The sequence below is a fragment of the Salvia miltiorrhiza genome, chromosome 4 (genome assembly GCF_028751815.1).
Source record: "Salvia miltiorrhiza cultivar Shanhuang (shh) chromosome 4, IMPLAD_Smil_shh, whole genome shotgun sequence".
Lineage (NCBI taxonomy): Eukaryota > Viridiplantae > Streptophyta > Magnoliopsida > Lamiales > Lamiaceae > Salvia > Salvia miltiorrhiza.
In genome coordinates this window covers 15,395,420-15,419,049 of record NC_080390.1, presented here as the reverse complement: position 1 = coordinate 15,419,049, position 23,630 = coordinate 15,395,420, and the positions used below count along the sequence as shown (strand labels likewise).

The window sequence follows — 23,630 nt, the reverse complement described above, 5'->3', positions numbered from 1 at the left end:
TACTCACAAATTATGAAATGAACCAATTCAACTCAAGAAAGAAAAAAGAGAAACTCATTCAACCCAAGCATCTATTTGTTAATTATTATCCGTCGCTTTTGCCACTAGGGAAATGAAATGGCTAAATCAATGCAAAATTAATTATTATACTACTTCCTAATGGCAAAATAAATGAAACGCTCACGCCACATGAATAAGTGAATATTAAGCTAATATTGGAGATGTAAAATGTAATTACATAATGCAAACTCGGAATGTGCTTACCTATCAACCAAAAAAATAAAAATTATAGTGGCAGCTAGAGGTGTTGAAAGAACCCACTTACCAAATGCTTAGTGAATGAATTTTCTGACTGCTTCTCCACTCCCAATTCTTACATGAGTTAAATATATGAATGATGTATATGTCCTAAAATGATATTACTATAAAAGTAGTAGTACTAGGCTTACTAGCAAGGTCATAATTTTATTGGCAGTGGAATAAAAAGAGGTAGTTTTGTGTGTCAAACCTTACCTCTTTGTTTTGTTCCTCTGAGAAAGAGAAACACTAATGTTGTTTGCTGCAGATGGGAGTGGGATTGGTTGGATTGTGTGCTGTGCTTTGTTTATGTTGGTCTGCTCCAAATGTGCAGGGATATGTTACTGATGCACAAGAAGGTTTGCTCTTACATATGTTTTCTCTTCTTTGCTTGAATATATACATACATATGCATATATTAAACTCAAATCACATGTTGCTATGCAGTCTCTGCTTTACTAGCTGTCCGAAACAAATTGAAAGATCCTTACAAGAATCTGAACTGGACTAGGAAGTTTGATCCTTGTGCCTCAAAATGGACAGGGGTGATATGCATCGAAAACGAAACTGATGGCTATTATCATGTTGAAGAACTGTATGAGCTTTCCTTTTCAATATAATATAATATACCTCGTGTCCCAAAATAAACTCAGTCCCGACGTATACGTGCAGGCGCTTACTGCGAAGGAATCTGACTGGAACATTAGCGCCAGAGCTTGGGCTACTAACTCACATGAAGATATTGTAAGTTGTAAGAAGATTGATGCATCTTGATCTCGTATGTTTTATTTGATGATGGATTGAATTGGGCTGCTTTATTTGCAAGGGACTTCTTGTGGAACAACATCACTGGAAGCATACCAAAGGAGATTGGCAAAATCACTGCACTTGTTCACTTGTAGGCCATATATATGATTATGACTAATAATCCTTCTTTTCTGATAATTAATTGAATAATTGTTTACCATTGCAGGCTTTTGAGTGGAAATCAAATATCAGGGCCTCTACCAGATGAGCTGGGATTTCTTCCCAACTTGAACAAATTTCAGTTGGATCTCAACATGATATCAGGGCCAATCCCCAAAACCTTTGCAAACTTAACCAGTGTTCAACATTTGTAACTTCTTCATTTTCACAACTCCATGACTTGGTTTGCTGCATCTATTCTCTCTCTCTCTCTCTCTCTTTACTAACGCTCTCGTTGATGCAGCCACATGAACAACAATCAATTCAGTGGTCAGATCCCACCGGAGATTGGTACTCTTCCCTTACTTAAACACGTGTAAGCACTCACTCGCTCCCTTACACAACCATCAATCATATATACTTGTAATGTCTCACTTATACCTCAAATTTTCATGTTGACAGCCTTCTTGATAACAACCGCCTCTCGGGGTATCTTCCACCTGAGCTCGCGCTCATGCCTAACTTGACAATTCTGTCTGTCTTCTTCTGCCTTACCGTATCAACTACTTTGCCAACCACTGCTTTCTTACTTACATATATCTCCTTGAATTTGCAGTCAACTAGACAACAACAACTTTGCTGGGACTGAGATTCCGGATTCTTATAAAAATATTACCAAGCTCGTCAAGCTGTACGTCACCCTCAACTTGAATGTATTTGCTAAGCTTTCAGATTGCAGAGGGTTTCACCACTGACAACTAATTCATTTCATTTGAGGCAGGAGTCTTAGAAACTGCAGCCTGCAAGGAACAATACCTGATTTTAGTAGTCTCAGACGCCTTCTTTACTTGTACGTTCATACTTTCCCACTTTTTACTTGAAATTCTCTCTGATTTATCAGTTTTTCTTTCCTGCATGGATCCATAACAATAACAATAAATGAACAGCATCACAGTCAAAATATCCACTCAAAATCTAGTTTTGCATGATTTGCTCATATCATGTTTTTGCAGTGGTATAATTGAGTTTCTAGTCCACTTCTGGATATTGAATTGAATGCTCATCTCACAGGGATCTAAGCGAAAATCAGCTCACTGGAAAGATAATGACAAATAGACTATCTCAAAACATTACAACCATGTAAGTAATTTCATAATTGCTCATTCTTGTTTCTCATTTAGTAGATTCTTCTTTTCTCTGTCTGAGGATGTTGATAAACTTATATAGAATGTTCTATCACTCACAGTGTATAACTCATGCATTTCAATCTGCAGTATTCTATCACACAATGAGCTCAACGGTTCCATTCCATCCAACTTTTCTGGCCTCCCTCGACTTCAGATATTGTAAAGAATCTAGTTTCCACTCAAGTGTCAACATCTTTTTCTTGTGAAAAAGATCTCACAATTTACAAATTCTTATATTCTTGATTATCATTATAGGTCTCTCAATAACAACTTGTTGAGTGGATCTGTACCATCGGATATTTGGGAGAATGTAACCTTCACTTCAAAATCAAAACTTAATGTGTAAGACAGGAAAATGCCATCTGATTAACTTTCACTACATTTCATTACCTTCAAACTCACTCACTGTCGTCCCCTGCAGAAATCTTGAACGCAACTTGCTTTCTGATATCTCCGGCACCCTTGTTGTCCCTCCAAACGTTACACTAAAGTTAGTCTTATTTTTGTCAATGTACCTTAACCGAGTCTTGAAAGATTTTGTGACAGTTGCATCTGTATGCAGGCTTAGTGGAAACCCCGTGTGTACAAGTGCAAACCAACAAGACATAGCACCATTCTGTGGAGGTAGTAATGTAGGTGCAGACATACCTGATGAGAGCTTGGAGAAGCCTGCAGCGCCCAGCTGTGCATCACAGATTTGTGCTACTCAGGGAAACTTCGAATACATCCCAGCTCTGCCAGATAAGTGCATTTGCTCGGCACCTTTTGGCGTGGGAGTACGGCTTAGAAGTCCCAGCATATTTAACTTCCCGCCATATCTGGATGACTTTAAACATTTCATAATGACAGGCATTAATTTGTCTGAATACCAGCTTCATGTTGAGTCCATCTCATGGGAAAGTGGTCCGAGGCTGAGAATGTTTCTGCTCTTCTTTCCGGACTATAACAAATCTCGTGTGTTTGAACCTAGTGAGGTTCAAGCAATTGCAACTGTGTTTGCTCACTTCACTATACCCGGGAGTGATGTATTTGGGCCTTATGACCTCCTCAACTTCACTGCCAAGGGACCTTATGCCAACTGTATGTATGCCTTGCCTTGAATATAACTAGCTAGATTGATTTTGAGGTTTAATATATTTGGAAATGAATACAGTTGATCTGCCCACCATAAACAATGGTGGTGGTGGTGGTCTGAGCAAAGGTGCATTGGCCGGAATCGTGCTTGGATCCCTCTCTTGTGCCGGTGTGATACTTGCGAGCCTCCTTCTTGTCCTTCAGAGACAGCGACAGCAGTCGTCTCACACCAAACCTGTCAAGGATAAATCATGTGAGTTGATTGATATATCTTCCATTTTTAATTTCTGATAGTTAAGTTTAGCTAACCATGCATATCTCATCTCATGCCTCTCAAGTCCCAAAAGTCCCAATGAAGATGGATGGTGTGAAGGCGTTTGATTTTGAGGATTTGGAGATGGCAACAAACAACTTCAGAAATCAGATAGGCCAAGGAGGATATGGGAAAGTGTATAAAGGCACCACAGCAGAGGGCGCAGTGGTAGCTATAAAACGTGCACAGCAAGGCTCGTTGCAGGGTGACAAGGAGTTCTACACAGAGATTGAAATGCTGTCGCGTCTGCACCATCGTAACCTGGTGTCACTGGTGGGGTACTGTGATGAGAAGGATGAACAGATGCTGGTTTATGAGTTTATGCCTAATGGCTCCCTGCATGACCTCCTAACTGGTTGGTAAATTAATCAATGTGTTTCTTTCTCATCTTTCTGTATAAGTAGTTGTTGATTATTATGGGATGCATCATGCATTGCAACAGCAAAATACACTGCACCTCTGAATCTGGAAACAAGACTGCACATAGCACTGGGGGCTTCAAGAGGCATTCTTTACCTGCATACGGAAGCTGATCCGCCCATCATCCACCGCGACATCAAGGCCAACAACATATTACTCGACTCCAAATGGACTGCCAAAGTGTCTGATTTCGGCATCTCAAGGCTTGCGCCTGTCTCAGACGCCAAAGGAGACACCGCTGCCCACATCTCCACCAATGTCAAAGGCACACCGGTACCTCTATCTCTCTCTGTCTTTCCAAGATTATATATATAGGAGTTGGTTATCGTGAGAACACTTCATTGAGGTGACACGCGTGTATGTAGGGGTACGTGGACCCAGAATACTTTTTGACGCACAAGTTGACAGAGAAGAGCGACGTGTATAGCCTTGGCATTGTATTCCTGGAGCTGGTAACAGGGATGCAGCCTATAGCTCATGGGAGGAACATAGTGAGAGAGGTGGGTATATATGAGTTGAACTGAGAGAGATATGTTATGCTAAATTGTTAATATGTTGTGTATGGTGATGATGAATTAGGTGAACACAGCATGTCAATCTGGGATGATGTTCTCCATCATAGACAGGACAATGGGGCCATACCCTGAAGACATTATCAAGAAATTCATGACCTTAGCCCTGAGATGCTCCATGGATGAGACCAAGGATAGACCTACCATGCTGGAGGTAGTGAGAGAGCTAGAGAATATAACATCCATGCTCACCCCAAATATCTCCACCACAGCCTCAGCAGCCTCTCCTCCGACTTCGTCCCTCTATGGCGACAGAACAACTAGTTACGGCACCATGGATCTCCTGCCCGGAACAGGAACTGACCTCGTTAGTGGTGTCATCCCGACCATCAATCCTCGCTGACCATCGCTGCACTTGTACATAAACCACAATAATGTACATAGACAGGAAGATGATGCTTAAATTATAGTAATATATATCCAAGCTTGCGGAAACTGAAATGCTGATGCCACCATTTTTCTCTTAATCACATCAATAACAGTTACAATCCAACCCTAAATTCGTATCCAAAATTAAGTTGAACACAATTAGTGATAGTGAAATTTTGCGCTGTCTAACTGAAATTTGGTCCTGGAAAGTAAGGCAGGCATGATTCTTTTGTTTTTCTTTATTTGAGGAACTTTCTTATAATGCTAGTTTGAGATGTAGCATTTCTCAAGAGTAAGAGGCTCGTAGCATTTCTCGTAATTCAGTTTGTTTGTGGCGAACGAATAAGAGGCGAAAACAGAAACTTGTGATAAACATCATCTGTTAGTGTGGAGAGAGAGTAGACCTGGTCCTGGCCGTCGTGGTTGTTGGTTCCAATATCATCATCGTCATCTTCAGGAAGGCTAAACAGATTTCGAGTAGGGAAAGAAGATTCAGGCGAATCAGAATCGTCATCGCTGTCGATCGAGCTGCTGAAGTGCCGCTGATTGTTCATTAAGCACCTTTTTCGTCAACCTAGATGACATTTTGCAAACAATTTCTTTTGACTAATCCCGATCAATCAACAGAGTTGAGGAGGTGGAATCCCTGAATCCTTACATCTAAAACTGTTTTCCGCCAATTTGGAGAGCGAAGCTAGCAGTGGTGGACGCTGCTACGGTTGAAGAAGCCGATGTTTTGGGGGGAAGTGTTTCATGAAAAAAGCCCGACAACTTTTTTAAATTTCTTGATTTTAGGTTATTTTCAGAAAATCGGCCGGTTCATCGAGAAAACCCGGTCTGGTTCGATAAATTCAGAGCGGCCGGTTCAGTTCGGACCGGTCAACCTCCGTGTCGGTCTGATTTAGTTGGACCGGCTGCTCGAACCGCCAGTCCGACCCAGTTTACTAACTCGGTCCGATCCGATTCCTCCGACCTGGACCGCAAAGACCTAGTTCACTCAAGAGAATGTTTTGGACTCTTTGGTGCAACTCTAGTCCCTAGGAAAAAAAGACCTGGGCCGCAGTTAGAGGGAAAAAAAAACTATTTTTTTATTTCTTACTCCCTCCGTCCTAATAAATGTGGACACTTTCTTTTCGGCACGGAGATTAAGAAAATGATAGTTAAATTTTAATTAAATGTGTTCCACCAAAATTAATGAATTAATTAAAATACTCCCGCTCCAGAAAATACTCCCTGCTCTGTACTGTTTCCCTCCCTCTTCCTGTTTCTAATTTCACATTGATGTATCTATCTTCTTCCTTTTGTTGAATGTTGGCCAGCTAGAGCAAAGAAAAAATGGTGCTCACAGAATCTGGGCAAATGCACCCACCAAACATGTTCGAATTAATGAATTGATTAAAACTTGCTTCAACCCATTTGTCTTCTTCTACTAGCTTCTTCTTCCTTTTTCTCTAAAACCTGCTACACCACTCCAAAACACCGCCGGCCACCGCGTCCCTCTCTCATCTCCGACGATCGTAGCCTCCCTCTCTAACCTTCCATCTCCTCTCCCCTGCTCTAGTCGGAACGACAACAGAGCCGCCGCCTCTCAAGCTCCGGCGACCGCAGCAGGGCCACAGCCACTGCCCTCGCTCCTTCTTCCCCTCTCATTTCCTATCTGCCCCTCAGTAACCGCCGCCCGCATATGAGCGGCGGAACCACCTCCAAACCCTAGATCCCCAAATCCAGCCCCCCATTTTCCTTCAATTTCAGAAGACAGCGCCGCCGGTGCGATGCCGACTCCGGCCGAACAATAGCAGCCTAACACCGCCGAACAACAACAGCATCCCCAAATCAAGATTCACAACAACCTCTGCTCCTCCACCCCCAACGGCGTCGCCTGCGACTACTTCTCCAAAACCAGAAACCCAAACCAGATGCGAAAGGAGAAGGAGACGGCGGTCGCGGCGCGGCGGCGGTGCGCCGTCGACCGGAGAGTGCAGAGGAGAGGGACATGGTGCGGCAGTTGTGTGTCTCTGTATGATGTGTGTGTGTGTGTGTTTTTGTGTGTTTGTTTAAAGACTGTTTAGATTTAGGAAACTTTAATTAAATTAATTAATTAGAGTTAATTAAAGTAAACATTTCCATTTTGAGAAAGTGACCACTTTTAGTGGGACAAACCAAAATGGAAAGGTGGTCACATTTATTGGGACGGAGGGAGTATTAACTTAAGGGTTTGAGGAGAGCATTAACCGAAATGGCTACATGGAACTTTTCATCATTTTTTGAATTTGCTTGTTGTTTATTTATTAATGGGAATTAATTATTAATTTTTATTTTGTTATATGCAGATGGTCAAACACATGATACAACCACTAACGTAGTGTGTGATAAAATTTTGTATAAATTGTGAGATAATTGAAAAGTTAATTTATCACATATTATTATTATTATTATTATTATTATTATTATTATTATTATTATTATTATTATTATTATTATTATTATTATTATTATTATTATTATTAGGGATAATTGCGTATAATATCACCAACTATGCTCAAAATCCATTTTTCCCATGAACTTCTAAAAATCCAAATTATATCAAATACTTTGATATGTGTTCAAATTGCCCATAATTTTATTCCCGACTATTTAAAATTTTACCCCTGGTTTTTCTGAATATTTGAAATTGACTCCATCTCAAAATAAATTGTACAACAACCCCACTTTTGGAACTTCTTTTCAAATTACCCAATTATAACATATGCATACCCACGCTCACCTAAAATAGTATCAGAACGGGTTTTAATTGAGGAATTATATTATATTTAATTTATTTTATAATTAACCTATGTGGGAGGAGACTCCATAAAATTTTGTATGGATCCGGACGAGTGTCCGAGATGTCTTGTATACAGGATATCTTTCCAAATCTTGGAAAGAGAGACTAGTCACCTAATGGGTGAATTACAATGGTATTGGAGAGCACTTATGCTCAACATTATCGAGGACGAGGAGACTGTTCGTGAGATCATTACAAACATCCAGGAGCATCTTGATGCCCTACTAGAGAATGCCGAGGCCAAATCGGCAAACAGACGAGCCAGAGCCAACCTCCATCAATATCACATTTGATGGAACAGAAGGACAAAGCAGGGGTAGCTTATCCTAGCTACCAAAAGATCGAGCCAAATTCTTCCGACAACGTCAACTTGCGGGAGATCCAAAGAACGGTGGAGTATTATGGCGTCAAGCTGTATGAACTACCGATGGAAATGAGCAAAATATCACTCAAGCAGGAGGAAATTCTAAACCTCTTGTGTGATATCAAGAAGAAGGTGGAGGACATCGAACGGCGAAAACCATGTTCCGAAAGAATTCGGAATAAATGGTCTAAAGACCCGACATATCCACTACCACTCAATGCAACACCCAAGGAGTTGCAGCCGGAGGATATAATCCGACTCGTGAAAGGAAAACAACATGAATAACCTTGATCGAATCGGATTAGAAGATCTACAAGAGTTAGCAGAATCTTTTGCTAACCTCAATATGGTTGATCTAAAGATGAACCAAGGAGGAGAGGTGCCCAAAGCTGAGCATCAGCAAGCAGAGTCGTCAAAGAGGGATGGGGCTCAAGAAAATTCGAGCCAATATCAATAAACCAGACGACGCAGGCCTCAGATGCGGATACTCCTGTAGGAAAGGCTACACTTGAACCAATCCATCCATACGGATTGATTCTCAACCTCGATGAAGCCAGTTTCAAAGATTGGGAAGGACTCATCGACGAATGGGCTTCGGCCATGAAGATCGTGATTGCCACGATAGAATATGACAAAGAAGAATTTATCAAAATCTTCGAGGCAAATTTTGCCGGCATGGCAAAACAATTCTGGGATAAAGCGGCAACCAAGGAGAAAAATGAGCTGTTTACCAAAACATCAGTTTCTGAAATCCTTGAGGAGGCCACCCATCAGATTAAAATCCATTTTCTTGGAATGGGTTTTTTCGAAGGATCAGCAGAGGAGAAACGCAAAAAATATCGACAGGCACTTTACAATCTACGATTGGTAGTGCTAGAGCCAAAAGCTCTCGATGAATTTCTGCGCATGTACACCCTATATGTTCATATGGGGGTAGTTGATGATCAAACCGCCAAGGACCTCTTTTTCACAAAATTTCCGAGTCCATGGAGGGAGATGCTCATCAACGAGTACGTGTCACCAGGAGATTATCCTCTTGATAGTGCATCAAGAAGGATGTCATATGTCCATAGGAAGTTGTCCGAATGGTGTCAGAAGGCAGCAGACCAGAGAAATCTCAAGAAACTGAGAAGACTCAACAAAAGATCTCCATTGATGTGCGACAACATTGATCTTCCAACAGAGATTGGAGCTGAGTTGTTGTATCAACGGAGAAGCAGAAAGAAACATAGGTACCAACCCTATGAAAGAAGATCAAAGAGGAGTTCTTGGAAGCCAAGAACTATGTGGACCAGACAGAAGGCACGCTCCTACAAACCAGGCCAACGGAGCGGACCATCAAGGAGCCGGTTTTTATCTCAAAAGAGGATCCCGGCAAGAAAAACTTTCAGGCGTACCCAAGCCAAGACAAATGAAAGTTTCAAAGATTGCAACTGCTGGACGTGCGGTGCAAAGGGGCATATTTCTACCAATTGCCCAGACAACGAGAAAAGAGGGATAAGGAGATTCGAATCCACACCGGATATCGAAGACGCTCTCTACCATCAGGAATTGATACCCTGTATCAGTTCGAAGATATATCCTCTGACGAGAGTATATACGAGCAGGAAGAAATCTTTAGCTCTGAGGATTCGGAATTCATCGATGGATCAACCGGAGACGAGTCAGACTAAAGAAGAGAACGAGGTTTTCCACACTCAGACGGAGGATCAGAAAGGGTTTACCAACCATTTTCTGATTCCACAAGAAGAAGTGGTGAAGAAGCTCGTGAAAAAACTCAAGAAGGAAACCGAGGAGGTACAAACATACCAAGGGTTTTCTAGCGGAAGAATGAATCAAGTCTTACATAGCTTGAGTCCATTCAAAATGAGGCATCATGTATATTTCGGCGTTACCAGTCGAGAATTGGCGCTTCCAATTGAGATAACAAGTAATTAGGTGGAGATCTAACTTGTACCAGCCGAAGACATCCGGCAGGATCTCAAAAGAATGAAGCCAGAAGTCGCTAGTACGATGAAATGGATCCATATCGGAGCAATTCAGTTGGTAATCAAATCTGCCCTCTCACCCGGGACAGATCAACCGATTGATGTTGCACTCTGCGACAAGAGGATTAGAGATGCCAAAGATTTAGTTCTTGGAGCTTTCTCAGGCAATCTCTATGCCAAGAAGATTATAACCGAGCTTTACCCACAAATCGCTTATAATCTACAAGATTCATCCTTCAGCCGAGCCCTGACACTTTATCAGGACTACAAGAGGAAGGATCTTATGACAGGAGGAAATAGGCCATATCGTATGCCCTATCAAATTCCCATCACACAGAATTATTTCTGGGAAAGGAATTCATTGAGGTACCAGAAATTTTCAAAGAAGTAGCCAAGGCAGTCAACCCGAACTGAGTAGAAATTCCCCAGATCAGGGAAATTGATATCGAAGTAGGAGACAAGCAGGTGCTAAATTACAATCAAAGTCTTAGATTGGGAGCACCAAGGCTATCATTCCAGGGAGATAGGCTAACTTCAGGGCCTATAACAAGAAGTTTCTCCCATTCCTATGAAAGAAGGGTGATTCAGGAAACACCAATTCCAGACATGAGAGTCAAGCTCAAATGTCCCGAATGATGGAGAAGGGTTTCCACAAGATTTGATACAACTGAAAGGAAAAATCAATTTCCTTGCAATACGTTGTATTATTTGGCGAATCCAGAAAGTAACCGATATATCGGAACACTGGTGGTCGGAAGCTTTGAAATCCAAGTCGAAGGCCAAGCCGAACAGGAAGCTGATGTCCTGATCTTAGGACGCGATTTCCTTGACAACTATAAGCCATGGTCATGGAAAGCAAGTGGAATGGAGATCACGATCGGAAACAAAAGATTGATGATCCAATGACAAGTCCATTCTCGATATACATCTCTATAGGGATGTTGTATGAGAAATTCAAAGCAGAATATTTTGCTGCTTATGTGGATTCAGGAGCAGGAATCTGTACAGCAAAACGAGGAGTTTTTCCAGCATAAGTTGAAGAAGAACTGCCTCGAATTGCGGGAAGGGATTTCTCCAAAAAGATTTTACTCCTATCAAAGGGAGTAAAACAGACGGAAATATTGATCAGAGGCGCAGGACAGACACCTTGGTACAAGGAAGACTCCACCGATATATTTCCATGATACGGGAGCAGATATATTATTTGGGAATAATTTTCTGCAAACCTTCAAGCGGTACACACAGGACAATGAAGCCAGGAGGCTGGTGTTCACAACCAATTGTGACCACAAGATCATTGTACAAAGGCTCAACGGAGCTTTTAATCGTTCAATGCCAATTAAATTCCGCAGCAAGCGTGGTGATGATGGCAGACTCCGGAGACCACAAATGAAGGATCAACGGAGGTTCAGAGATGTTTTGCTCAAATGCAGAACTGAGGGATTCCCAGATCTCTCCGAGGAAGAAACTCAAATCCTCAAAGTTTCCCTAATATCACACAAAGATATCAAGGAAGAAGAACAAATGTCCATAGCCGACGTCAAAAGGAGAATCCAGAAGTGCTACCACGAGGATCCTTTGGCATGGTGGGACAAGAATCAACTCAAAGCTACCTTGAAAGTTAAAACTGGGAAGGAGCATGAGTTTGTAAGATTCAGACTTATCCTGATGAACACCCAAGATCAACAGGATATGAGGAATATAATCAAGGAACACCTTGATTTGAAGCTGATCGAACCAGGGAATTCGCCTTACAGCAGTCCTGGATTTTTGGTGAGAAATCATGGGGAGATCAAGCGAGGAAAACCAAGATTGGTCATTAATTATAAAGAGATTAATGACATTCTTGAGTTTGACGGATATTTCATCCCAAGCAGAGAACACCTTATCAACTGCATCAAAAGTGCAAAGGTATTCTCAAAGTTCGACTGCAAATCAGGATTTTACCAGATTCGCATGGAGGAAGGGAGTAAGAAGTTCACAGCCTTCTCAACTCCACAAGGACATTATGTCTGGAATGTCATGCCAATGGGGTTAGCCAACGCGCCTCAGATATTCCAAAGGAAGATGGATAATCTCTTCAAGGATTATTCTTCATTCATGTTTGTTTATATTGATGACATTCTTATTGCATCAAAGAACATTCATGAACATGTCAGGCATCTGGAGATCTTTGCGGATGTTTGTCAACAAGAAGGACTAGTGTTGTCTGAAAAGAAGGCAGTCATAGCCACCCAGAAGATGGAGTTTCTGGGAATTGAGATCGATAAATCTGGAATAATTCCACAAGAACATATTGTGGAAAAAGTCCAGGGATTTCCAGAAGATCTCAAAGAAAAGAAGCAACTCCAAAGCTTTCTCGGAGTTGTCAATTTTGCAGGGATGTTTATCAAAAACCTTGCAGAACACAGAAAAGTCTTCAGTCCACTACTGAAGAAAGATGTTCCATTCATATGGAAGGAGGAGCATCGGAAGGGTATGAAGAGGTTGAAAGAGATTTGCAGGAATCTCCCAAAACTCTCAATACCACAAGACGAGGATGACCTGATCCTCTACACTGACGCGAGTGATTCATGGTGGGCAGCTGTGCTCACAAAGATCACTCCTTATGGAGAAGAACCGTGCAGATACTGTAGCGGTCTCTTTTCCGACAGTGAAGCTGTGCGATGGCACATCAACGAGAAAGAATTTTATGCAGTCAGAAAGGCGTTCAAAAAATGGCCGCTATTCTTACTTGCGAAGAAATTCGTTTTGAAAGTCGATAACACTAATGTTAAGGCTTTCTTAACCAAGAAAATAGAATCTAAACCTGAAAAAGCTAGATTACTTAGATGGCAAGCTGAATGCCAATATTATAATTTTGATATTGTCATTTTGAAATCTAATGAAAATATTCTTGCAGATTTCTTAACAAGGGATGGAGCCAACTGAGGTTGACACCATCATGGATAACCAGAGGCAGCTCCTGGACAACCTGGAGATGCTACAACAAGAATGACAAGAGTGCTTACTCCATGCCAAACAAGCAGGAAGGATACAAACGGATGATGAATCCAGAGTGTCCAACCGTATACGAGAATGTCTCAAGAAGATGTTGGATCTTAATGAGGCAACCCACAAGCCACTCCTGCGCGGGATCATGGCTCCCATGATCGAAGCAGGCATTACCGTACAGGCCGGATTACCTGTAGTAGGGGATTCAAATACCCCTAGCACAAGTTCTGAGGCTAAGGTGTTAAAACCGGATCCTCAAGAAAAAGATATTGCTAAGGCTTCACAGCCCGAACCAATATGTCAACCCTCCACCTCTGGGGTAAAAGAGGGAGAGATCAGTCTTAGGCCATTGACGGACAAATCTAAGATTGATATTAACATTATTGAAATATCTCCTGTTTGGCAGATGTACCAGTCCAGATGGGAGAAAATCAATACGAGAAAAGGAATCAATCCGAACTACAGCCGGGTTGACGTGGGAGGAAAATATCCTCGTATTTGTATGACCACCGGAGCCAATCCTCAGGAGGTCAAGGAGTGGTATGAATTTGGGGCGTTAGCCTCAGTTTATACTATATCACCAGCATTCAGCGAACTCAAGGGTCTACCAAGGTGGATCCAAGAAACAGTCTATGATGTTTGGCCAAACAATCCGTTTCTAAACAGAGGAGACGTCCTGGAGTTATACTTTCTCAGTGCAGCTCCAGAATCAGCAGGCAAAGGGAATCATGAGGCTTTTCATTTTATTAAGCTTCGGAGACCCGACACGGAGGCCTTAAACAAAATTAAGGCACCAGATCACCAGATCTCCATCGTCACTACTTTTACGGAGGATCAAATCTCCATAAGACGTGCATGGGGACTATGAGTCTGTCTCACAGAGATGGACAAAGTGAAGTACCAATTCAAGTTCTCTCATAACGCAGGACTTGGATCATTCCTGTTAAATACTATGACAGGAAAAACCACGAGCTTCGCGGAGAAAGCCTTCGAAGAAAAAAGGTAGACTCTCTGGCACAACAAGGTGCGGGAAGTAAAGAAACCCGGCACAAGTTCTGCAACATGGCTCATTTAGACCATTGGACAGATCACATCTGCGCGGAGTGTCCCACGCAGAAGGAACCAGAGTTTGGAAAAGGCTTCTTTCCAAAGCCTAACAAAAAAAAATTCCGGTCCGACGAATACGAGGAGCACAGAACTCCACGTGGACGAGCACCGCGGGCACCAAAAAAGTAAGATGTCCGACAAAGAAAAGGGAGTCATGTAACTCAGGACAAGAAGGCCACTCACTCAAAAAGAAACGACAAAAGTGGGTGGAAGATTTTGCGGACCAACTATCCACTAGCAAAAGTGGGTAATTCTAAAGGAAATCCACTCATCAAAAGAAGACAAAGAATGGTGGAAAAGTTGTAGGCTGGCCCCTCACAGCATTATCAAAGAAATAATGAAGTATGGGACCAGGAAAAGGACCACTCACCGAAAGCAAAAGACAAGGCTGGGTGGAAGATAAAGCAGCTGGACCTCACCAACCATTACCACAAAAAGATAAAGGAAGGTTCAACTCCATGTGAAGGCACTAACTAGTGTCGGCAATCATGGCCGACAAAAGAAGGTGGCCATCACCATCCAAGTTAGCTGGCCACAACGAAGGAATCCAAGGCCAACTACCAAGCAATTATAGAGGGAATCAAACCTCTATATAAACCCGAGCTCTGGAGAGAAGAGATCATCAAAAATTCTCAACACTTCTCACACAACACACTCTCTCTCTAGAATTTATCTTTGTAATTTTAAATTTTGTTTTCAAAGTTTTTCAATTTTAGTTTTAGCTTCCTTTTATGTATACAAGTATTAGCTACCAATGAGTAGCTAAACAAGTTTGTCTCCTCCCTTAGGGAGATAATATGAAATAAATTAAATATTTTATAATTCTTCTTTTAAAGATTTGTCTTGTTCCAACTTTCCGGGTTAGTAAAAATTATCTTTCATTTTTCAACAAAAATATTTGACGTTGGCACTTAGTGAAGGAGGAAGGTTGCAACCATCTCTTGCGAGTGCGTGGTTGGACGAAGCCTGGAGGGCAGACGGTCCGTAAAATGCGACGAGAACTGACTCCTGAAGAAGACCAGTCGACGAAAGGTATAATGTTGATTTATGTTTAGATTTATTTTGAAGTGTTACGGAAGCATGTTGGACCATTTTTTAAAATTTCATTATAATTATGGGTGATTTTGCCTTAAATGGTAGCATGTTGGGGTTCCTTGTTGATGCTTAGTTTAAGGTGGGGTCTTTTTTGTAATTTGTCTAAATGTTGGGTAGCTTTGTAATTTTCATGAAGAAGAATGTGGGGAGATTGGACAACCTTGAAAGTATTTGATATTTTGTGGATTTTTTAAAGATGATGGGGAATACGGATTTTCTTCAAAGTTGGTGATATTCTATGCAATTATTCCTTATTATTATTATTATTATTATTATTATTATTATTATTATTATTATTATTATTATTATTATTATTATTATTATTATTATTATTATTATTATTGCAGATAAAGGAAGTAAAGATAGAAATTGAATAAACATCCATCTCGATGTATTTTTCTAAGGGATATTTGCCATAAAATACACGAACTTTCAATAAATTCTGGTTTTTCCCCCAACCTTTAAAATTTGAAAAATAATACACCACCTTTCAATTTTTTCTGATTTTTCCCACGCATCTAAAATACCCAAAATCGAAGCTGAGATGGCCGCCTGAATTTCCAACGTGGCACAATCGTCGGCGATCTAAAACGACGTCGTTCTCAATTGTATGAGACGACGCCGTTTTGTGAGAGTTTTAAAACAAAAATTAGGGATCTTGAAATCTGCATTCTCTTCCTCTATCCGGCAGCAAATCTGCTCAAAGAAAAATTGGGGCTCTTCAAAACATTGACAAATCTGCTCATCCAACAGCAAACCAAGCAATGAAAATCAACAATTCGAACAATGAATCTTCTCATCCTCAGCAATTTAGGTGAAGAAATCTAGAAGCCATGTCTATGGGAAACAACTCATCACGCTCACCCTCAAATTCTCAAATGGCGCCCGAAATTCCGCTACAAATTTACAAGCATGAGATACCTGTGGTCATCCAAACTTCACATACCAGTAAGAACCCAAAGCGAAGATATGCTTATTGTCGATGCATAGTGGTATATTTTGATTCTATATATATTTTTTTTGTTCTTCCTATATTTTGATTCCTGATTTTCGATTTCATGTAGTGGGAAGATTGTGGCTTTTGGGAGTGGATTGACCCAGAATTGACGACGCACTACAAAACTTGTTTTTTGACAATGAAATCTGAAAGAGATAAAGCCTTGGAGCAACTGCACAATCGAAGCTTGATGGATGATGTGAATTACGATAGAGTTGGAGATTCAGATTCACTAGAGGAATTCGACGAAGCTCGTACATATGCTGTAGAAAAGACATTGACTAAATAAATGGAGATGAGCCTCAAAATGATGGAGTTGAGGATCAAAATGATGAATTTTGCATTTGGTTTGATTGTAGTGATGTTACTTATTGTGAAGTATGTTTGAGTATTTTTGTTTGAGCAGCTCGATACTTTTGTGATTGAAGACTTTTAATTGAGCTTGATTATATGATGTAAAATAAGATAGTAGAGTTGTTTGATTAAGGAGCTTAAGTTTCAGACCAGAATTTGTAGTTAATTGTGAGGCTTTCTTTTTTTTTTTTTTTTTTTGAGAGAAATTCGTGAGGGATCAACTAATTTAAGTTAATGTGCCACCTCAACTAATAAAAAATACTCCATCCGTCCACCAATTCAAGGCCTACTTGCCTTTTTGTTCCGTCCACAAAAACAAGGCCTACCTATTTTTGGTAAGTTTTTATTCATTATTTAATAAAAAAAGTCAAAGATTCTTTACAAAAAAGTGGGACCCTTTCTCCACTCAACTAATAAAAATACATTTTTTCTTAAAAAGTGGGACCCTTCTCCACTCAACTAATAAAAATACACTTTTTTTCTTAAAACCCGTGTTTCTTCATATAAGCTTTTAATTGGTGGACGGAGGGAGTAAATTTTATTTAGTTTATTTTCCATGTTGGCATTAGTATGCCACCTCAGCATTAATTTCACCGGAAAGAGTCGCTCTGGGAAAAATCAGAAAAAATTGAGATGTGATGTATTTTTTTTTTAATTTTAAAGGTTGGGGGAAAATTCAGAATTTATTGAAAGTTCGTGTATTTTACGGCAAATATCCCTTTTCTAATTATAATTTATGTCATGCCTCTAACATTTTTTTTTCAATAAATTATTGTCTTCTTTTTCCAATTCATAATTCATAAAATATATTCCTGCCAAAGCTCAATGGGATGCACGATAGATACATTATATTCTTCAATTGCAAGTGGCCATTTTTATCTTCAACAATCCTTTCACTCACTACTTACGAATTATGAAATTAACCCAATCAATTTAAAAAAAAAAAAGAGAGAGAGAGAGAGAGAGAGAAACTCATTCAACCCAAGCATCTATTTTAAAATTATTATCCGTCGCTTTTGCCGCCCGGGAAATTAAATAGCAAAATAATGTCAAATTAATTATTACACTTCCTAATGAGCATTAATCATATTACTTCAAGAACATTCAAGCGGTTAAAAAGTTTTAATCTCCATTGCTTCCTTTCAACAGTTAAAAAAAAGGAGCATTAATCCTTAATAAGTATATATATATATATGCACATATAGCCCATGCGGTAAAAGAGTTTTAATCTCCATTGCTTCCTTTCAACAGTTAAAAAACGGGAGCATTAATCCTTAATAAGTATATATATATACACATATAGCCAGTGAAACGTAATTTAACTAGACAAGTTATAAAATTAAGGCACTCAAAAATTCTTTTTTGTGAGAGATCAGATTTAATTCCACTTACGTGCGGATATGTACCTCATGTAATTCAAAAAAAAAAAGTACTATATATGTAAGAAAATTATTTTTCGTTCTCACAAATAGATGAGTTCTCACAGGATCATAACCCAAAGAACAGATCTATTGAGAAGGCTATATGTTTAGAGAATGGAGAATTAATCATGAGCATTAAATTAGATGGATCTAACGGATCATGTAATTTCAGTTTTAACTATTAATTTTTATCGAAAAGGTTAAATTGGTAATCTTTTAATTACTCCCTCCGTCCCACTGTATCTGAGACTCTTTCTATTTTTGGCGTCTCACTGTAAGTGAGACCTTTCTTAATATTGTAATATTTAACTTAAAATTGGGAAGCTTAATTACAATCTTAAAAATTAAATTACATGCCTTTCGGCCACCCCCTCCCCTTTTAATGAAATCCAGCTGGCATTTAACAATATCCTCTCTCAAATGTTCTCCTCTAACTAGGGGCGGAGCCAAACTTTCAATTCAGGTGGGTCCAATTTTTTTTTTTTTTTTAAACGTGACTTTGGAAGTGTGGCGAAGTAAATCATCCATCTTTTTAATTTTTGCAATTTCGTCCTCCCAATTTTTTTCGATCGTCAAATTGTTAACTCGAAGTTTGTGTGAATTATTTCTCCATTTCATATTCATGTTACGATGTATTTTGCAATAAAATTACTATATATTGAAAATTATGGTGCAAATACAGGATACAATCTCTTTCTAATTTTGAAATTTTTTTAATTTAAATTGTACGAAACAGCGTCGTTTAGGCCTCACAAAAACGACGCCATCTTTACTAATCCATGTAAGCTGCAATTCAATATTCTGACGATAAAAAAAATAGGGGACCTAATTGGAAATTGAAAAAATAGTGATTTAATCGCCACACTCAAAAATCACATTAAAATTATAAATTCGAAATAGTTTGTGATTTTATTTGCCAAAAGCCCATAAAACTTTGTAAGGCAAAATAACTTTCAATATATGTATAAATTAATTATTTGTTCACTTCTTCAAAACGTCTCAACTCTAAATATTGTATACAAATTACAGTATAAAATAGCTCAACGTGATAATAATGTAGATAAAATTATATATTTTTTATTTTAAATATAAAATTACGAAAATACCCCTACTATTTTTGAAAATCCTAGGGGGGCCCAGTGACCCCCTGCCCTACCCCTAGCTCCGCGCTCTAACCCTAAAGTTCTCTCAAGCGTCGCTCTGATACCTCTCTCCCCTCTGATTCTACGCCGCCGACCTCGAATCTATGGTCAATAAACCCGGTGGAGACGATGGGTGGATAAACCCTCACCGCCCCCCCTCTGTATCACCCTCACAGCCCCCCACCCCTCTAAATAACCATCGCCTTCCCCCAAATGTCGATGGTGTCGAGGATCCGTGTGGGCTCGCCGGCGGCGGGGCAAGCCTCACTAACCCTTGGAGATATGGTAATTTGAGGAAATACCGTCTCCCTTCTCCCTCTATCCCGCCGTTGTCTCGCCTCCGTAAAGCTTCCCCTGCATTGATGGAAGTGAGCGGTGGTAGGGTAGAGCTATTTAATCGTTACCCTCCGATGACGGAAGAGGAACCAGGGGCGTGTGGGCTCGTCGACGGCGACGGTGATGGCGGAACACTTGAATCTGAACTAGAAGAGGTATCTCCTCCTAATTTCGCCCCTGTTTACTTCCCGTGGAACCCATCGACGGAATCATGGGGAGAATGTGAAGCTATTGCTGAAAAACACTGTCAAGAGCTCTTCAAATCAATGATGAGGTGATTTGCACAACCCTGAGATTTGTTCATTCATATCTGATATGAAATTTACAAAATATTGGGGCTTGTAACCCAAATGTGATTTGTGCATTAGTGATTTACAAAAGATAGGGTTTGTAACTCTAATGTGATTTGTGCATTTGTGCTGCCTTCAAGGATAAATTGCATCACTTGATTCCTCTTTTGTGTTGTTAAATTTGTACACATTGTGTAGTAGTTTTTGAAATTGTAAATGCATTTATAAGAGAGAGTGGCTGAAATGTTAATGCATTTATAGGAGGTCTTTTTAAAATTTTGTGGGAACACCAAATATGTAAACTGGCGGCAAGCCCAAATTTGAAGAAATGAAATTGCTTTTGTTTTGATTGTGTTTTATCTCATTTTTTGCAATATAAATTCTGTTGATTAGGTGTCGAATGAATCAGTTGGGCAGAAAAAAAAAACATGTTTATTTTTTAATTAATATTCGAAAATATAATATTTTAATTATAATTATTTAATTAAAATTATTCAGATTTTAATTAAAGTTACTCTACAAAAAATTAGAAAGAATAAAATAAATAGAATAACAAATTAATCGCTTTTCACTTTATTACCTACTATACCTAAATAACTAAACACATTTTTTTTTAATTTTCGTGCCTAAAAAAAAAGTCTCAGATACAGTGGGACATATTGTAACCGATTTGTTATGAATTTAAGCCGCGCATAATCATTTTAGTTTGGAAAAGATATGTTTCATCCCTATCATTGTGGTATGCTTATTTATCCGCCGTTTTTTACTTATCAATTCCAACACACTTTTTGTTTACAATTATTATAGAGTTAATATATAGAAGTATCCATTTTCATATTGTAAAATTAAAATCTAGCCTATGAAATAAAAACATTAAAATATGATCAGTTTTTGTGTAAAAGTACAAAATTACCCCTTGCTTTAAAATTTTAAAAATGGCAAGTCACAAGTCACTCAATCCCCTCTCTCTCTCACACACACAAATCCACCGCCCAATTCATCCCCTCTAGATCCACCTACATCTCGCCTACCTCCGCTCCCCCGCCGCCAACTTCGGCCCCTCCACCAACAACCTCGTCGACGTCCTCCGCCGAGTCCTCTGCATCTCCTAAAATTCCGATCGGTGACGCGGTAGTCGCAGCAGGGGAAATCGCAGCCGCAGCTCTGCTTCAGGTCGGCGAGGACTTTCTTCTCCGTTTTGAGGTTTGCACTGCTGCTAGACTTCGCCTTCCGGCGCACTCTCGCCATCGCCAGTTGTTAAATCACTGGCGCCTTCTCTGTTGGCCTAGCCGCCGAGTCACGCGAGCCCTAGCCCAGCCCCTACGACGGTCACCACTCCTTCTAAATTGAGGATTTGTCGTGCGATTTCCGAGGTATACAGTTGCTGCGATTGATTTAGATATGAGTGACAATTTGGTAAAGCATTTTAGTTTCGATTGATCTAAATCTGAGTGGACTCCCTCTCAAGCCTTTCGTCAAACAGTCGTGCCATAGAATGGCTGAGATGGTGATCTCAGCAGCAAAGTGCATACCTCCGATTTTTTTTGGATCAGCTAGGGTTGGGTTTGGTTTTGGGGTGGTGGAAGTCGGTGTAGCAGAATTCCTCAAACACGACGCCAGATTTTTTTTTCTTCATTAAACCTTATTTTGTAATATGAATTACTGATTTTACTTTGAGCTTGAAAAAAAATCACAACTAGCTCTATAAATTCATAATGTTCTTGAATTCACAATCAGATCTATGAATTCATAACTTAATGTTTTTAAATTCACAACTAGATCTATGAATTCACAACCAACTCGATGAATTCACAACTTAATGTTCTTAAATTCACAACTAGCTCTATAAATTCACAACTTAATAATCTTGAATTCACAACTAAATCTATGAATTCACAACTTAATATTCTTGAATTCACAACTAAATCTATGAATTCACAACCAAAATAAATTCTAGTTTTAATTCTGAATTCAAACTTTATAAACTCAAATTCACAACTACTTGAAATCACAACCAAAAAATTCTGGTTGTGAATTCACAACCAAAATTCTGGCTGTGAATTAAATTTTGGTTGTAAATTCACAACCAAAAAATTCTTGTTGTGAATTCGATTGTGTAGGTTTTAGGGTTTAGGGTTTAGGGTTTATAGTGAGTTTATGGTTTAGGGTTTAGGGTTTAGGTTTTAGGGTTTAGAGTGGATTTAGGGTTTAGGTTTTAGGGTTTAGAGTGGATTTAGGGTTTAGGGTTTAGGGTTTAGAGTGAGCTTAGGCTTGTAAATTCACAATCAAAAAATTCTTGTTGTGAATTCGACTGTTTAAGGTTCAGGGTTTAGGGTTTATGGTTTAGAGTGAGTTTAGGGTTTAGGGTTTAGGTTTTACGGTTGTGAATTAAATTTTCGTTGTGAATTCGACTGGTTTTGAATTCACAACCAAATTTTTTTTATTGTGAATTAAATTTAGGTTGTGAATTCGACTGGTTGTGAATTCACAACCAAAAAATTCTGGTTGTGAATTAAATTTTGGCTGTGAATTCGACCTGTTGTGAATTCACAAACAAAAATTCTAGTTGTGAATTCGACTGGTTGTGAATTGTGAATTCACACTGGTTGTGAATTGCGAGATTTTTTAAAGGGGTGATATTTAAAGGGTAAAATGAAGTGGACATTTTTTTAATTTTTAATGTGAAGGATATTTTGGTAATACTGGCCATTTTTTAATATTTTTATCTTAGTTGACAATTTTTAATTTTACAATATGAAAGTGGCCATTTTAAAAATCCCCTCATTATTATATTTAGAAAAAATTTATACTACTATTTTTCGATAGGTACATATTCCTTACTTGCTGCAGTTGACGTCTATATTTAAAGTTTTTTTACAGGCATAATGTGTCTATTCTTCCACGTTTATAATTTTTTTTTATTATAATGATATTTTTATTTTTATTTTATCACAAGCATTACGTTATCAGCATGCCAAGTTTGTGAAGTTGATTTTGATTGTAGCAATTCAATTTTTTAATTTTCTTGTTCATCTGTTATTTATTTAATACAAGTTCATTTTACATTGATACAGTTTTTTTTTTTTTTTTTTTTTTTGAGAGGGAAGACGTGCGATTTTATTACTCAACATCGTTGATTACAATATCCCTTAACCAACGAGGGTAATCTTTCTTCCACACTTTCCTATTCTCGACACTACGCGCAAACTGCGCCAAAGCGTGTGCAGCCTTATTAGCCATGCGAAACATATGAAAAACGCCAAACATCCCATTCTCCCGAGCCACCGTAACAATCTCTTGAATATCTTCGGGTAGAAATTCCCGATCATCCTCCGGTCCTGCCATAACCCTTGCCGCCAACATGTTAACACTATATTATTATTATTATTTGCTGCTTTTTTACATATATATGTTGATGTTTTATTTTCGTTTTTTTGTATCCTTCAAATTAATATTTAAAATTCGTGAAATAATATGTGTTTTATTCATCATAATCATTTATTTATTCAACTAAATTTATAAAATATCCATCACGCACTCGTCAATTTTTGTAACATGTTCCTTGTTATTCACCAATTTA

General features: G+C 39.1%; 1 protein-coding gene across 1 annotated transcript; it reads left to right on the top strand.

Moving 5' to 3' along the window:
- Positions 1-163: 163 nt before the first annotated feature.
- On the top strand, positions 164-5,269 carry LOC131019793 (probable LRR receptor-like serine/threonine-protein kinase At1g06840). Its single transcript, XM_057948369.1, has 20 exons — positions 164-489; positions 566-656; positions 745-892; positions 970-1,041; positions 1,124-1,195; positions 1,271-1,414; positions 1,508-1,579; positions 1,666-1,737; positions 1,820-1,894; positions 1,985-2,053; positions 2,275-2,343; positions 2,478-2,549; positions 2,646-2,732; positions 2,812-2,880; positions 2,953-3,470; positions 3,544-3,717; positions 3,803-4,132; positions 4,220-4,470; positions 4,563-4,697; positions 4,777-5,269. Exons 2-20 carry the CDS (start codon positions 566-568, stop codon positions 5,110-5,112), a joined length of 2,856 nt encoding a protein of 951 aa, XP_057804352.1. The 5' UTR covers positions 164-489; the 3' UTR covers positions 5,113-5,269.
- The last annotated feature ends 18,361 nt before the right edge of the window (positions 5,270-23,630 follow it).